The following is a 15,009-nucleotide window of genomic DNA, read 5'->3' as shown; positions in this document are numbered from 1 at the left end:
GTAATGTACTTTATACGCTTTGTTCTTGGAAAAACTTTCGTCTTTATAGGTGTTTATGGCATTTGGAAGACACTTAGACATGTCATGTTTTTTATAACATAATAAAATGTAGAGCAATGTAATCTTTGAGTGTAGCGTTATTATATGTATGTTAGCTAGTAATGTATGTTTTCTCTGTTACAAAATCTTTTTGAGTGTTTTTGAGCATTAAGATGAGCGTATTAGTTATATTCCCTTCTGTTGTATTTCAATTACAAAAATCCCTTTATAAAATATATTTGTTAATAAAAGTGCTTTTTATTATTTGTTTCCTGGCTAACACATGAAGTCGTCTGGTGTGAGTTCAGTAAAAGTACTTTATCTTGTTTTAACATATGCGGAACCTCGTATAGGCATTAGTGTCATAAGTTTTTAGTTGAAAATTTTGATTTGGAAAATTTTCTTCTACCTAAATCTCTTATTTTGTAATTATGTTATTTATTTGTTGTTTTCGTTTTAGCATCCATGTTGTGATTAGCTCATTTCTTGAGTGAGTTATTTATGAAATGATTTTTTTTTTCTCTTTCTCTTACTTGAGTAATATCTTGGATAGTTATCTTTTTTAATTTTATTAAACCAAAAAAATAACCCGATACAATTTTTGGGTATTCTACCTACTTCTGACCATCTAATAATAGTCTCACCAGCAGCTCCGCGGCGCTCCCTGGTGGCCCTTTGCTCTCCTTACACCCTCCAAAAGGAGACGTGTCCCATTTCAGATTAGCTTGAACGGGCTCGCCGATACATTGTAACGGACATGGAGAAAACGGACGCGGAGATGACAGAGAACCCGTTGGAGCCTTACATCGAGTCCCTTCGGCAGCAGCTGGAGGAGCAGGACCCCATGGTTCTGGTCGGAGTGATCGTGGCCCTGGCGGTGGTCGTCATCACCTGCGGTAGGAACTTGCAGCACCACGTTAGCTTGTTAGCTTAGCAGGCTAGCTTTAGCAATGTAGCTTAGCGAGTGAAAAACTGTCAGGCAAATATAAAGCTGTCCTCTCAGCAACAACTTATAGTGTATCTTCAGCATTTTCCACACTGTTTAAAACTGTAAGCTTGTTGTTTAAACAAACACGAACAAGGAAGTCATTCAAACGGCTGCTTTTGCTCACTGACTACCAAACTCAATTAATTTTTTAATTTCTTTCAGTCTTCTTGAAGTACTTTTTAACCAGTAAAACAGTCCGGAGCGCCGTGCTGCTGGTGGGACTGTGTGACTCTGGGAAAACCCTTCTGTTTATCCGGGTGAGCCCTGGCCACGTTGCTCTCAAGAGGACTTCAAGAGTGCTGGGGGGGTTCCTTTATTTTAAATTGTTGTCTTCATGTCTCTCCAGCTGCTGTCAGGGAAGTTCAAGCGCACACAGACCTCCATCACAGACAGCAGCGCTCCATACAAAGCTAAAAACGACAGAGTAAGTCACAGACTGCTGCAACAGTGCCTTCCATAAACGTTAATATCATTAAAGTTCTGAAAGCCTTTTTTTTTTTTTTACTGGATGTTATTCAGGGTATGAGAGTAAAAGGGGCAAAAATGCACACCACACATTTGAGATTTTCATCTCTTCAAACATTTAGAACACCACATATCCCCTCCGGCCTTAATTTATAGTTCTGTTGGCCAACTTCTTAATTCACTGCTTTGTTGTCATATGTTGACAGTGATCCACAGTTTTCCTCCTTCCTTTCAGAGCTGCACCTGGACTCTGATAGACCTCCCGGGACATGACAGTCTGCGGTCTCAGTACCTGGAGAAGTTCAAGTCTGCAGCCAGGTGAGAGCCTCCTGTGTGGCTACGTCCTTGCACTTTTCTCCTGACGCTGTTGGGATTATGAAAAATAAGTTAAACCTGTCCAAAGCTTAACATTTAAAACATTATAATTTTTAAAATCTAAAAAAAAAATTTTAATCGCATTTTTAATTTAAAATCCTGTTGTGGTCATCACCGGATTGACTCGCCTGTTGTCTTTCCAGAGCTATCGTGTTTGTGGTGGACAGCGGCATCTTCCAGAAGGAGGTCAGAGATGTGGCCGAGTTCCTCTACATGTTGTTGACGGACCCGGTGGTCTACAGAATCACTCCAACTCTGCTGGTGGTATGCAACAAACAAGGTGACTCAACACTTTTTTTTTAACCATTAAACTCAACCACTTATTTACTCTTTGTGTGATATTTTATCCTACACTATCTGTAACACAGGGACCTCATTTAATTATCTCTTCTTCTGCGTAGATGTTGCGATGGCAAAATCTGCTAAACTGATTCAGCAGCAGCTGGAGAAGGAATTGTGAGTGTCCATTTTAAAATTAAAAACGTCCACCTTTAATGTTAACTTTGAACCTACTAGGTCTCGCTGATGACGTATTAACCTGCTTTTACAAATTCACAATGTCTGCATTGACGCCAGCTGGTATTCACCTTGCTTCATCCTAATTTCTGTATATAAATAAGATGTAAGTAAGGTAATGCCACAAGTATTAGTTAAAATATCTCAATCATTGAAACAGGCTTTTGCAAAAAAAAAAAAAAAAGTCCAGTCAGGAAAACTTGAGGAGTTGAGGCTCAGTGAAAGGAACTCCTTATGCTTCGGTTTACCAAGACCTTTTGGACAATTTCCTGTTTCCTACCCTGCGGTACCATTTTGTTGATACTTTCTCGTTGATCCAACCTGACTTTGCACCTGTTGCTCAGATCAAAGTCCATAAAAACACGGATGATCAAGTTTGACAATGGGGAACTAAACACAGAGTCCTGGTCTCATGAATTACAGCAAAGACTTCTAATCTGGGCTTCTCGTCCAACATCAGTGTCTGACCTCAAGAATGAAAGAACAGCAAAATATTCCCGCAAACACACTTCACCCTTGTGGAAAGCCTTCCCAGATGTTGTCACAGCTGCACAGGGTGGGGCAGCTTTATATTAAACCCTATGGATTAGGAATGGGATGAAGGAAGATACGTTTTGCAATATGAAACGAGTCAATGTCCAGGTCTATTAGAGACCAAAGAACTGCTTGAATTTGACAATCTGTGAATGAACCACAAATGTTCCATTTTAAATTCAAACCAAAGAGACATTTATTAATAAATACTGCCGTTTTTCCCCGCAGGAACACGTTGAGAGTGACCCGCTCAGCAGCTCTGAGCGCCCAGGACGGCTCTGTAGGCGGCAGCGTGTATCTGGGGAAAAAAGGCAAGGATTTCGAGTTCAGCCAGCTGCCCATGAAGGTGGAGTTCCTGGAGTGCAGCGCCCGCGGCAGCAAGGGTAAAGATGGGGACGCTGACATCGAGAGCCTGGAGAAGAGCCTGGCTAAACTGTAAACGCCGCAGCTCAACTCACTGGACGCACTTCTGCCTCAACAGGCACAAACCTCAGACGTCCTCCTCAGTAATCAGAGGAGGGGAGACGAGACGCTTCTCTGGCTCTGTGCAACCTCAGCCTCTTAACTCCATTTAAAACATCCGCGCACCACAAGAAAAGATTTTCAAATGTGGGAAATCATCCAGACTCACGAGTTTAACAGACAATTGGATATTTGCGGACATTATGGTTCCTCTGATCCGGCTTGTTCAGCGCAAAGTTTGGCTTCGCTTCTTTGTGAAATCTGTAAGAGCAGACTTTGCTGTTGTGTGGCTGGCGTTATTAAAGAGAAAAGCTGTAAACTGCCTTGTGAAAAATAGACGGGTGTGCATTGCGTTTCTTCTGTAACTTGGACTGTTTGCCTTTTTCCTTTCCTCGTCGTCCTCATTTTCAATCTGACATGTTTTGCAGAAGAAATGGCTCAGTTGTTTGAACGTTTAAAATGAATGTATGTGTTTACTGTCGTTTTGCCTTAGTAAAAAAACTTTTGTTTGAATGAGACGTGTGAAAAACATTCTGTCTGGTTTTGTAGATTGGTTAAAAAAAAAGGGTAAGCATTGAATGCAGTGATAGTCTATGAAAGATTCAAATGTTGGAAGTGTTAAAACTGAAGCATCATAATCTCACACTGAAAATTGAGAAAAATCCGGCCTGGAATCACCGATACAGTCATGCACTTTATACACTTTATACTTCTGAAAGTTCATAGTGCCTCAAACTATCAATTAGTGACAGTCTTAACTACTCTTTTCAAAATGGGAAACACAAGAGAGCATGTTATTCAAGTAGTTTTGTTTGGAAATAGCAACAGAAAATATCTACCTATTATTGACAATCAGACCAATTAAAGATTAAAATGCTTTTTTGTTTTAACATCTACAGTCAGAGCAGTAATTGACAAAAAAAAAAAAAAGCAGGAAAAGAACCCACCTTTCTCTTGCCAGCACACGGAGCAGGAAGGAGGGTGACGGAGGTAGAAAATTGCCCACAGCTTTTAGAGAACTGCAGCACACAGGTCATCCAGGGGTCATTTGGTCTCAAAATCCATCTTCATGTTAACTTTATCTGGGAGAGAAAAAAAGGGAACGATCTTTTCTTTCCTTTCATCTCTAACGTAAACATGCAGTTTGCTAAACTTCAGCAGGTGTGTCAGGAACTAAAGCAAAGGACTTCATGTTCACTGTTAAACATGGCGGAGGACCTGTGATGGTGTGACTGTTTCTCATTGTCAACATTGTTAAAAGCCATAAAGTCAAGTAGCTGAAAACAAAAGGAAAAGAGTCATCAGCAGCTCTAAAACCTAATATTGAGGTTTCCTCTTCCTTTCAAAATAGGTTAAAGGTTAAATTTCTATAACTCTTTGAAAACCACCTGCGGTCTTAAGAGACATTGTCATCTGGACTCTTAAGTTTTTTTAACCCTGTCCACACTTTTGAGGATATTCTTTTGTGTATGGTTTCGGGAGCTGACGGTCTGACGGGACAAGCCCCCCCGCTTCTCCGCTGTCTGTCCTTGACATCTTCTGAGCAATGCACTGAGACCGCAGAAGGGTTAAAAGTAACCAAAGTTAAATTTACTTTCACAGCCTTCTCACCAGGGAGTGCAATATGTGAAGAGGAATATATATATAATTAACAATTATTAACAACAAAACATGTGCTGCTTTGAATCAAATATTCTCTGGAACATCTTTTTTTTCCTGCCTTCATTTTAACATCTGCTGTTAATTTTTATTTCACTCTGTAAAAAGGAGCTGCAGACAACCTTTAATGCAATTTTCTCAAGTCAGATGTGGTCGTTTTACAGTCAATAAAGGACATTTATTTCAAGGAGTTTATTTCAAAGGAGCCCACACACAGGCAAAAAAGCATAACGCATATTGAAGCCGTATATAAATGTTTGCATCTAGTTTTAAAGACACAGAAACAAACAAATGAAGAGTGACCCAAAAGTCAAATAAAATTCGGAGAGAAAAAAACCCAACTATTCACCAAATAAAATGTTAATTTCTTTTTTCCAACAGAAGAAAAAGTAGCGTGCTTGAAGCTAAAGCTGAGACAGAGGGTAGACGGTCAGATTGGTGCTCTGATCTGCAACTATCACGCTTGGTTCTCCTTTCAGCACAGCGGGGCACAGCCAGTTCACCTTGTCCCCGTGACTGATGCTCAGTTTGGGTCCAGACGTCGTCTCCTCCTCCGTCGGCGACTCCTGGTCCTTCGCAGCTGCGTCGTCCTCCTCCTCGTCTGCCTTCTGCTTCGACTTCTCCTGAGCCTGCTCTCTTCTCCTGCTGCTCTTACCTTTGCGGCGATGAGGAGCCGTCGTCTGTGTTTTTCCCTCTGGATTCACCACCGGGTGCTTGCCGAGGTCCCAGAGGGCCACGAGGCCGTCGTTTCCCCCGGTGACCATCCAGTGAGGGTGGGAGAGGAAGCTGATGAAATGGGCCTGGGAGGCTCCCTGAGTGTGAGCCTTGACGGCTCCCCGCTGCTCCAGTTTGGAGCCGCCGCCGATCCGCATCAAGTGGACCCGGCCGTCCTCGGCGGCGCAGCCCAAAACGTTGCCGCAGCCCGACACTGAAACGCAGTGAGCCAGAGGGGGGTTGAAGAGCTGGCCCGGCCGCTGCTGGTGCTGGTCACCCGCTTCTTCTGCCGCGTCCTGCAGGTTGAGAGTCCACAGTGGGCGGGTCTTCTGCAGACCCCACAGAATCACCTGGAACAGCAAAGTAGGCAGATATCGCAATGAAAGGCTGGACAGCAGAGCGTTATCAAAGAGGCTGATACTCCTGAACCTTTTTTATTATTATGCCAAATTATAACAAATTTCCATATATTGTAAATTATATCACATTTTAACCTACACTAGGTCTGGGCGATAAATCGATTTTACAGATTAATCGAATTCTTCTGCTTTTTGAAGATTTACCTTTTGGGAAATCTGGAATTTTCTTGGGTTTCCAGAGTGTGGGTTTTAGCGAGCGTCTTTTACAGCTTCTATTTATTTTGCCTTTGAATTCAGATCAAGTCACAGAAGGAAATATCAAAATAAACGCCAATTTAAAAAATATATATTTTCTAAAAATGTTTAATTTTTTAAGGGGAAAAAAAGTGAGGAAAAACAAAATTGAAATTGAAAATCTAATTTGGTATAAACAAATATTTTTAAGCAGTATTGCCCAGAACCAACCAACAGAAAGTAGAGCTTTTTTAATGAAGTAATGATGATGTAAAATGATCATCATTTTATGTATACAAGGTTTGGAGAGACTAATCTGAAACTTATACATGTAATTACATCAAACTCACTTTTACATTGATGCCCTTAAGTAAAACCCAGTGAATCTAATTGCCCTAGTAGTCACCTCTGTGTAATTAAATCTCCATATAAATCCAGCTGTTCTCTGAAGCCCTCTGAGGTTTGTTAGAGAAAGTCACAGTTTTGAGAAAGTTGTTTTTCTAAAAAAGTCTTGAACACCACATACTGCTTTCCTTCCACCTTGCAATCACAATAAAACACATTAAAGCAGGTGGTTGCAGCACAATAAAATGTGAAAAGGTCAAACGGTATAAACTAGGTGACATTCACGCTCTTAAATCTCGTCCTCTCACCTGCATGTCCAGTCCCACAGAGACGAGGTTATTGGGTCTGTGAGGTCGGAAAGCCACAGAGGAGCAGATGTTTGTGTGTCTGCGGAGACTCCGGCACACTTTCCCACCTGGAATCTCGAGTATCCTCACCGCCCCAGAGTCGTCGGCCACGGCCACGTTTGAGCCAGTCTCATTCAGAGCTACAGCATTAATCTCCTCCTCCCCGGCACCGCGGAAATCCTCCGCCGGGCCCTTCAGGTTCCGGGGGTCGAACACGCTCACCCCGTCTCCGTGCGACACGTACAGGTGGGCGGAGGCTGCGGGTGAGAACGCTGCGCTGGTAACGTCCTCCTGTCCGGGGAGAGCCAGACGCCCGACCACGACGCCCTCTTGAGTCCACACCGTCACCTCTCCGCCCTCGGCACCAGAAGCGATCAGGCCCTCTGGGCCCGGAGACGCACTGACGCAGAGGATGGAGGACGAGTGGCCCTCAGACCACAGGCTGCCCATACTGACCACATTCGGGAAGGTAAAAACGCGAAATCGTAGTCATTTGTTTTAACATCGCTTGCTACATTTAGACTAAGTAGTAAGACTGCTAACTACATGATTTATAAACATTTTAAATACATCAGGCAGTAATAAAATAGGCGTATGATGTCATTAAAATTGAAAGCTCAGTGCAGACAAAATAAATATTAGTTTCAAGACAGTTCGGCTCTGATTTCTGCTTTTCAAATCAAATGTGAGAGTAAAACCTAACTTGGGTGATTTATTAAATTATATTTCCTTTTCTTTTGTAATTATTGTTTCAATACTTCAACATGCAAAATAACTAAAAATGGGAACTTCGCTCTCATGTAGCTTCTGTAACACAGTTCCAAAAATTTGAATGCTCATTATATATTCCTGTTTGTAGTAATAATTTGTGTAAGTATATTTTCACACACAGGAAAATGTATAGGGATGCATTCTGATGAAATAAAATGCAACTTAAATCATTGGAAAACACTGTAGAGGTTTTTTCACTATAAAGAGCAAACAGAAGCTATTTATTTGCCATTTTTAGGTTGTTACTTAATTAAATGGAACATCATACCATTATGTTATATCTTAATGGATTAATTAACCTGACTATAGAACTGACCAGCCTTCCCGTTGATAATTCGTTCAGAAGAGCAAGAATCATAACAGATAAGGATCAAATCCCCAAACCCAACATCTCTCTGCCAGGCTTTCTATCCATACTGCCAGACAGATTTAAGGAGAAGCAGCAAAAGTAAATGGATTAGAAGTGCTTGTCAACAACTGTTGCTGCCGTCCAGGACGTGCTACTGTGGAATACTGTCTCTGCTGCATAGACACTGATAGTCTTCAATCAGAGGCCTCTTCAGATTCGTTGCAAAGCTGACTGCTACCAGATATCCCACCAGAGGCACTCGGATACGAGCATTTTTTAATGGAACTGAATTTATTTTATTATTATCCCTATAACTTATTATAAGTGTGTTTATTTTTTCACTGTATTGTTAAGTTTCTTTTTTGGTTAGTCTTGGTGTTATGTTTTATCAAGTGGAGCACTTTGAACTGCCTTGTTGCTTAAATGCACTATGCAAAAAACTTGGCTTGATATTTGTTGAATTGTTACAAAGAAGTGCCGACATGTTTGACTGCCCACCAATGCTCCATTCCGCACCAAAGACGACCATGCTTCAGAAGATGTCAAAACAAACTGCCTCAGCTATGTGGCTAACTGATTAGCCTCGACGCTAAAATGCTTTTTGCCCCAGTTGACTTTATGACAGCGGCTAAAAACGTACGCACGTAAAGTTTAAAGTAACTCACGCAAGCAACGTGGCATTAGTTTGAGCTTCTGTATGTAAAAATTTTACTACCTTGGCGAGGAGAAGTCACAACTTTAGCATGCTACCATGTGAAAGGGTGTAGTCGCTCTGTGGTGACGTCACAGATAGCGTCAAACTTGAATCCCTGAGTTTGGACTGCCAGGCGTTAAAGCGGAAACGCGAATTTACTAAATAATAGCATTTTAGACACTAAATACTCAACAACCGCCAATAAAAATAACCAAGAAGAGGAGGAAGAAGAAAATACTTGGCAATATTTAACTCAACAAGACTATTACATTTTTCTTCAGCTTTATTCACGTTTGCCCGATGTTGTGCCTTTCCAAATACTAAAAGATTTTATTTTTAGTGAGGCGAGAGAATGATTGCATTCTAGTGATTAAGGTTAGGGTTGCAAAAGTTTGTGCTCTATTCAATACAGATAAATTGATTTGTATCTGTATAAAAAAGAACACAAATAAATTACGTTCATTTAAAAAGTATCACTCATAAATAATGTCATGCTAAATAACAATAAATCTAAGGAAATACATGCATAAACTTTGAAGCTTTGGCTAAAATGTTAAGAAACAAAGTGAGGTGAGCTTGGAAAATGTATATCACTGTCCAAAGGTTTGGAAGTATTTTAAAATATTTGCATAGTTCAGCTAAACAACACACACTGCTATAAAAGAGATTAACACAGAAAGAAAAAAGTGTGTTCATTTCCATAATTACTGCATCTAATAAAAACAAAACCAAAAAAAGGACGTGATGGAGGCAAACTATCTCATTATTGTTTGGCGACACCCCTCAACCCCAACCTGGCCTTCTTCTCCACAATGGCTGCTCTCTCGCTGATTCATCCAAAGCTGCAGATCTGATGAGTGTTCATTTCTGGGTCAGTGAGCAGCATGCAATGCTGCCTCTCTGAACAGTGAACAGAGAGGAGCAAACATTGCTTTCAGACACAAACTAACTACACACAAACCCAACAACCATTCCCTCATGAGGCTGTGGAGCCCTCGGGTCTCTCAGACGGTCTGTGTACCCTCCAGAGCTGCAGCAGTTCTCACACAGCGTTGGGGTTGTGAGTATCTGTTTTAAGACGTACAGGGCCTAGTTTAGTCTTAGCAGAGCGGGGTTTTGCTTAGAGACAGAGTAATATGCAATGATGGATCTGTGAATTAAGCTCTGATGGGTTTTATCTGTATTTCTTTTATTGTCTAACATAGAATACAAACCAGTTTTACAAGTTTGGCCTTTCTTTAAACCCTTGGACTTAAAAAAAAAAAAAAAAACATATGATGTTTGAAGCCTAAAATAGCAAACATGCAGAAAGAAGTCTGTCCTTAAGATTTAGAGAGAGTTAGAGTAATAACAGGTGAGTTCCTGTGTCCTGGATGACGACGACATGGTTTCCACCTAAATGTTTTAATTGTACAGAGCTCTGAATCAGACATATCTTTTGATTTTTGAATGTTTTTTTTAGATATCCACATTAATATTCCCCAACATTTTGCACTAGTGCACAAAATGTAGTCTTAGAAGACTACATTTTTAATTAAATTCAAATTAATTAATCTTAGGGCTGTTAATATGCATTTGTGTCTGTTTTTGTTCACTGAGCTGTGACTCTTGTTCTCTCTCACAAGCCTTGAAATAAAAATATTTATTGCACAGACAGAGCCCAAGACAGAGTATGTGAATCAGCTGTGAAATAAGTTAGATGTTGAGATGTTGGACTGGACCAGTCAAAGTCCATAAATATATCCAGTTCAGATTTTTCCTGAGCTAAATTTCATCTGTTTGAGATCTAGCTATTTTACAAAAGAGAAGAAGAAATGAGTGTAGACATAACCCAAAGAGATTTGAAGCTGTTATTGTAGGAATGTTTTTTTTTTAAATGTAGACTATAGGGGAATGAGTACAAATGTGCTTTTAATCATTCACCCTTTTTTCTCCCTCTACACAGTAAAATGCATTAAAATTTATAGTCGCAATGTGAAGAAAACTTTAGAATATTAATGTTTTTGGAAAACACTTTTAATGTTATCAGAGAAAACATGCAGTAAAATACATGGACAATAACGAAACTGGGTGAAATGTAGAACTACGTGGCATTTAATGACCTCATGGTGGTTGGATATAAACTGTTCTCAGTCAGTTTGTCCTTGGTTTAATGCTCCTGTATCTGTAACCACATGGCACCAGTTGGAACAAACTGTGACCAGTCTTTAAAATGATCAAAGTAATGTGACTTTACACTCCATATGCATGAATATATATGTCTTTTGCTTAGTTTTTATCCATAAATATGTAATTTGGTGATTTTCACTGAAATTGGCCTTTTACTCTGCAGATTTCTGATCAGTCGGAGAAATTCACCTGAAAGCGAGCATGAGATCACCGTACTTCCCGGCGAGGTCGGTGCTCTTCCACAAGGAGCCCAGCGGAGTGACGTACAGAGTCCCGGCTCTGCTGTACCTCAGCCGCTTCAGGTCATTTCTGGCTTTCTGTGAGGAGAGGCTGACCCCGTCGGACTCTCAGGCTCACCTGCTTGTGATGAGGAAAGGCACCTTCTACAGGAACTATGTGGAGGTCAGTGAGCTGTGGTACAGTGCTAGTTGATAAAATGCTTCACAAGATCAGTCCAAGAGTAACAAGTCAGAATTATGATTTTAAATTACTTTCTTAAAGTACTCCAAATTAGGGAAAAAAAAAAAGTCGGTGGTTCCACTTGACATTTTGGAGCAAATATACTGTGTAGATGTATATATATTTTCTCAGATTAAGCTAATTTTCTCTGACTTTCTGTCATCTTCCTGCAGTGGAAGGACATGTGTGTTCTGGGCACGGCCTTACTGCCTGGTCACAGGTCCATGAACCCCTGTCCGGTGTACGACGAGTTCACCGGCATCCTCTTCCTGTTCTTCATCGCCGTTCTTGGCCACACCTCGGAGTCCTACCAGCTGGTCACCGGGGACAACGTGACCAGACTCTGCTACATCTCCAGCACTGATGGAGGAGACACCTGGAGCCCAGCCACAGACCTCACCGAGACCGTCATAGGAGGCACTATCAAAGGTAACGGGACAGCCACCTAAAAACAGACTTTGACCTCATTACCGGTGGTGGTTGTTGATATGGGCGATTGCCCAGGGTGGCACTAGAAGAGGGTTAGGGGTTCTCCCTGGGTTTGTGGGAGATTGCTGCTTCTTCTATCTTGTTTATTATTGTTGAAGCAGCTTCTGCAGTCGCTGAGACCTCTGTCACAAAAACACAACTCTGCTTGTTGGGTTATGTTATGCTCACTGATCAGACTTCATTCATACGCAGGGACATGCACAGGTAGACACTAGGTGGTGCTAGAGTACCTTCCCTTTTTCCTCTGGATTGAAAAAAAGTGTCTCTGAAATCCTAATAGTGATTGTATCATGTTTTATATTATATATTCTTTGGATCTAAAGAGGCATGACCTAAAATTAGCACACAGCTTCAGATATTACAGCTAGAAACCAGAGATCAGGTCTGAAATCTGGATATAGTGATGGACTCTGACCTGAACATTCAGAGCCACATAAAGACACTTTCAAAGTCGGCCTTCTATCACCTGAAGAACATCTCAAGGATTAAAGATCTAGAGAAACTCATCCAGCCGTTTATCTTTAGTTGCATTAATTACTGCAACAGCATCTTTATAGTTGTGCCAAAAAAGTCAATCGGGTTCAGAACGCTGCTGCTCGAGTTCTCACTAAAACCAGGAAGATAGAGCAGCTCTAGAGTCCTTCCACTGGCTCCCTGGAGCTCAAAGAATAGACTTTAAAATACTGTTAGTTTAAAAATCACTGAACGTCTCAGCACCACAATGCATTAAAGATCTGCAGTTGTTGTATCAACCTTCCAGATCTCTCAGGTCTTTTGATTCTGGTTCTGGTTCTGGTCTGTTCTGCATCCCCAGAAGCAGAACCAAACTCGGAGAAGCAATATTCAGCTTCTATGCACCACAAATCTGGAACAAACTTCTGAAACATCTGAAACACTGATTTTCTTTAAATGAATGCCAAACCCCTCCTGTTAGGAGTTGCTTTTGAACCATAATAAATATAACATTGACTAACATATTTCATGTGTATCGGTGATTTTGATGATGCCACTCGACACAATGCACTGCTGGGTTACTGGTTTCACGATTGGTTACTGTACGATGTTTTAATGTTTTTATGGCGTAAAGCACTTTGAACTTTGAACAGCAACTTGCTGCTAAAATAAACTTGACTGACTGATTGAACTTGATAACCCAACAGACTGGGCCACCTTCGCTCTGGGCCCGGGTCACGGCATCCAGCTGAAGTCGGGCCGCCTGCTGATCCCCGCCTACGCCTACCACATCGACTGCAGAGAGTGCTTCGGCCAGCTCTGCCTGACCACGCCGCGCGCCTTCTGCTTCCACAGCGACACCCACGGGAGGAGCTGGCGCTTCGGCGAGCCCATCCCGGCGCCGGAGAGCGTGGAGTGTCAGATGGTGTCTGTGGACGAAGAAGATGGCTCCAACGTGCTGTACTGTAACGCCCGCAGCCCTCTGGGCTACAGGGTGCAGGCCCTCAGCCTGGATGACGGAGCCGTGTTTCAGGAGGGGCAGCTGGTGCAGAGCCTGGTGGAGCCTAGAAACGGTTGCCATGGAAGCGTTGTTGGGTTCCCTGCTCCGTTTCGTCCCTGTGAAGCTCATGGTGGTCGCAGGTCCCCCTGCAGACACTGGACGTCCTTAATGGGCCACACTGACCACACCCATTCTGCTCCCCGACCAGACTTCCTGACCCCCACCTGGGTGGTGTACTCCCACCCAACGTGGAGCACCGCGCGCAGAGATCTGGGTGTGTTCCTCAGCCTGTTCCCACGCGATCCGGACAGCTGGCGTGGCCCCTGGGTGATCTACGAGGGCCCCAGCGCGTACTCGGATCTGGCCTACCTGGAGCTGTCGCCGTCACCGGGAGAGCCTCCAGCTGTGGCCTTCGCCTGCTTGTTTGAGTGCGGCACCAAGACGGCCTACGATGAAATCTGCTTCAGCGTCTTCAGCCTCTACGAGCTGATCAACAATCTGCCCGGAACTAACCGCACGGAAAACAAAACTCAGCAGGCAGACTGTGAGATGGGTGGAGAACACGAGCCTCCACATCCTCCGGTCGTCCATCAGAAGGCTCATGTGAAGAAGAAGAAGAGGGGGAGGAGGAGGAAGCTGATGAAGATGTGCTCTGTTTCTTAAATATAACTAAATTTTATTTGCCTTCTGTTTGTGATTTAAAAAAAAATTAAAAATCATGAGTCCAAGTAAAAAAAATCAAATTATTTAGTTCTATCGTTATTATTAAATTGGATTTCAGCAGCGTGTTGTTTTCGTGGGACAAACAAGTGACACAAAGGGTTGGGTGGAGGGCTCTTTGCACCTCAGCTTCCGCGTAAAGCGGCTCAATCGTTTCCGATCTATTGAAAATGGCACTTTACACTGGGTGTTTGCAGGGCTTGTCCAAGGTAACAATTAATGATGTACATCAAACAAGTAAGCTGGGGAAAGGTTTTAAGATGTAAGCCTCGTTATATATTCACAGATAGAAGGCGAGTTTTACCTTCTTTAAACTTTGTGGCTAACATTAGCTTTAGCTTATGCTAGTAGGCAATATTCTCTGACATTTTTCTTGTAGAAATGTGCTACTTAAGTATCTAAACATTGTTCATCCATTCTAACGGACAAAGTTTTTACCTTATGCTCAATTATATTATGTGCGTTTATTGTCGTTAGTGTCAGAGACCAAATAATGGGGGACTTTACGGTTCGGGCTTTATGCCATGAGGAAGCACAACAACCCCATAGTTTAACAGTAGGGCAGATCTGGTGTTGGAGTTCTAGTTCAGCTGACTGTTCAGGTGTTATGCCGAGAAACGCATGCCTGCCGAGAATTGCATCCCCTGTCGCGGGAGCGCGCATTGCTCTAAACTCTCGCATTTTAATGAGGAAACGGACTGAAATATGACCGAAGACGAAACTTTTAAAGACATTCGTAACATTATCACGTTTCTTAACGATGTAAGCCCTAAAACGGTGTGTTTTATATCGCAGATTAATTGAAATAAATACGGTTTTTACACATTTATTGAGACAAATGAGTCGAACGTTTTTCAGTCCGTGTCTG

At 42.1% G+C, this 15,009-nt stretch overlaps 4 protein-coding genes across 5 annotated transcripts in view; 2 read left to right on the top strand and 2 right to left on the bottom strand.

Moving 5' to 3' along the window:
* LOC122832139 (collagen alpha-1(XXVI) chain) overlaps positions 1 to 746 on the bottom strand; it is a 33,380-nt gene extending 32,634 nt beyond the window's left edge. Inside the window, exon 1 of the mRNA XM_044118617.1 lies at positions 684 to 746. The gene's annotated coding sequence lies outside the window, so the exon portion shown is untranslated. The remainder of the gene's footprint in view (positions 1 to 683) is intronic.
* Positions 699 to 3,892, top strand: srprb (SRP receptor subunit beta). Its single transcript, XM_044118618.1, has 7 exons — positions 699 to 935; positions 1,190 to 1,284; positions 1,374 to 1,451; positions 1,728 to 1,810; positions 2,011 to 2,147; positions 2,269 to 2,323; positions 3,146 to 3,892. Exons 1-7 carry the CDS (start codon positions 797 to 799, stop codon positions 3,354 to 3,356), a joined length of 798 nt encoding a protein of 265 aa, XP_043974553.1. The 5' UTR covers positions 699 to 796; the 3' UTR covers positions 3,357 to 3,892.
* A 1,323-nt stretch (positions 3,893 to 5,215) lies between these two features.
* wdr53 (WD repeat domain 53) lies at positions 5,216 to 8,980 on the bottom strand. Of its 2 annotated transcripts, XM_044118613.1 has the most exons (3): positions 8,873 to 8,980; positions 6,999 to 7,488; positions 5,216 to 6,102 (listed from the first exon to the last, which is right to left on the bottom strand). In XM_044118613.1, exons 2-3 carry the CDS (start codon positions 7,485 to 7,487, stop codon positions 5,443 to 5,445), a joined length of 1,149 nt encoding a protein of 382 aa, XP_043974548.1. In that variant the 5' UTR covers position 7,488; positions 8,873 to 8,980; the 3' UTR covers positions 5,216 to 5,442. The 2 variants fall into 2 exon arrangements, with proteins under 2 accessions (XP_043974548.1, XP_043974549.1); XM_044118614.1 differs by having other exon boundaries at positions 6,999 to 8,925.
* Positions 8,981 to 9,880: 900 nt separating this feature from the next.
* neu4 (sialidase 4) lies at positions 9,881 to 14,084 on the top strand. Its single transcript, XM_044119341.1, has 4 exons — positions 9,881 to 9,911; positions 11,184 to 11,422; positions 11,653 to 11,908; positions 13,129 to 14,084. The coding sequence occupies exons 2-4, from the start codon at positions 11,222 to 11,224 to the stop codon at positions 14,082 to 14,084; spliced, it is 1,413 nt and encodes a 470-aa protein (XP_043975276.1). The 5' UTR covers positions 9,881 to 9,911; positions 11,184 to 11,221.
* The last annotated feature ends 925 nt before the right edge of the window (positions 14,085 to 15,009 follow it).

The sequence above is a fragment of the Gambusia affinis genome, linkage group LG06, assembly GCF_019740435.1.
Source record: "Gambusia affinis linkage group LG06, SWU_Gaff_1.0, whole genome shotgun sequence".
Taxonomy (NCBI): Eukaryota; Metazoa; Chordata; class Actinopteri; order Cyprinodontiformes; family Poeciliidae; genus Gambusia; species Gambusia affinis.
The sequence above is the reverse complement of the archived record's forward strand: the minus strand, read 5'-3'. Positions and strand labels throughout refer to the sequence as shown.

Excerpts from the sequence above, each read along its gene's own strand:
- srprb (XM_044118618.1), top strand. The coding sequence starts at position 797 with ATGGAGAAAACGGACGCGGAGATGACAGAGAACCCGTTGGAGCCTTAC. Across the intron at positions 936-1,189 it reads GGTGGTCGTCATCACCTGCG|TCTTCTTGAAGTACTTTTTA; the intron begins GTAGGAACTTGC and ends AATTTCTTTCAG. Across the intron at positions 1,452-1,727 it reads ACAAAGCTAAAAACGACAGA|AGCTGCACCTGGACTCTGAT; the intron begins GTAAGTCACAGA and ends CCTTCCTTTCAG.
- wdr53 (XM_044118613.1), bottom strand. The coding sequence starts at position 7,487 with ATGGGCAGCCTGTGGTCTGAGGGCCACTCGTCCTCCATCCTCTGCGTC. Across the intron at positions 6,103-6,998 it reads CTGTGGGACTGGACATGCAG|GTGATTCTGTGGGGTCTGCA; the intron begins GTGAGAGGACGA and ends TTGCTGTTCCAG.
- neu4 (XM_044119341.1), top strand. The coding sequence starts at position 11,222 with ATGAGATCACCGTACTTCCCGGCGAGGTCGGTGCTCTTCCACAAGGAG. Across the intron at positions 11,423-11,652 it reads TCTACAGGAACTATGTGGAG|TGGAAGGACATGTGTGTTCT; the intron begins GTCAGTGAGCTG and ends ATCTTCCTGCAG. Across the intron at positions 11,909-13,128 it reads CATAGGAGGCACTATCAAAG|ACTGGGCCACCTTCGCTCTG; the intron begins GTAACGGGACAG and ends ATAACCCAACAG.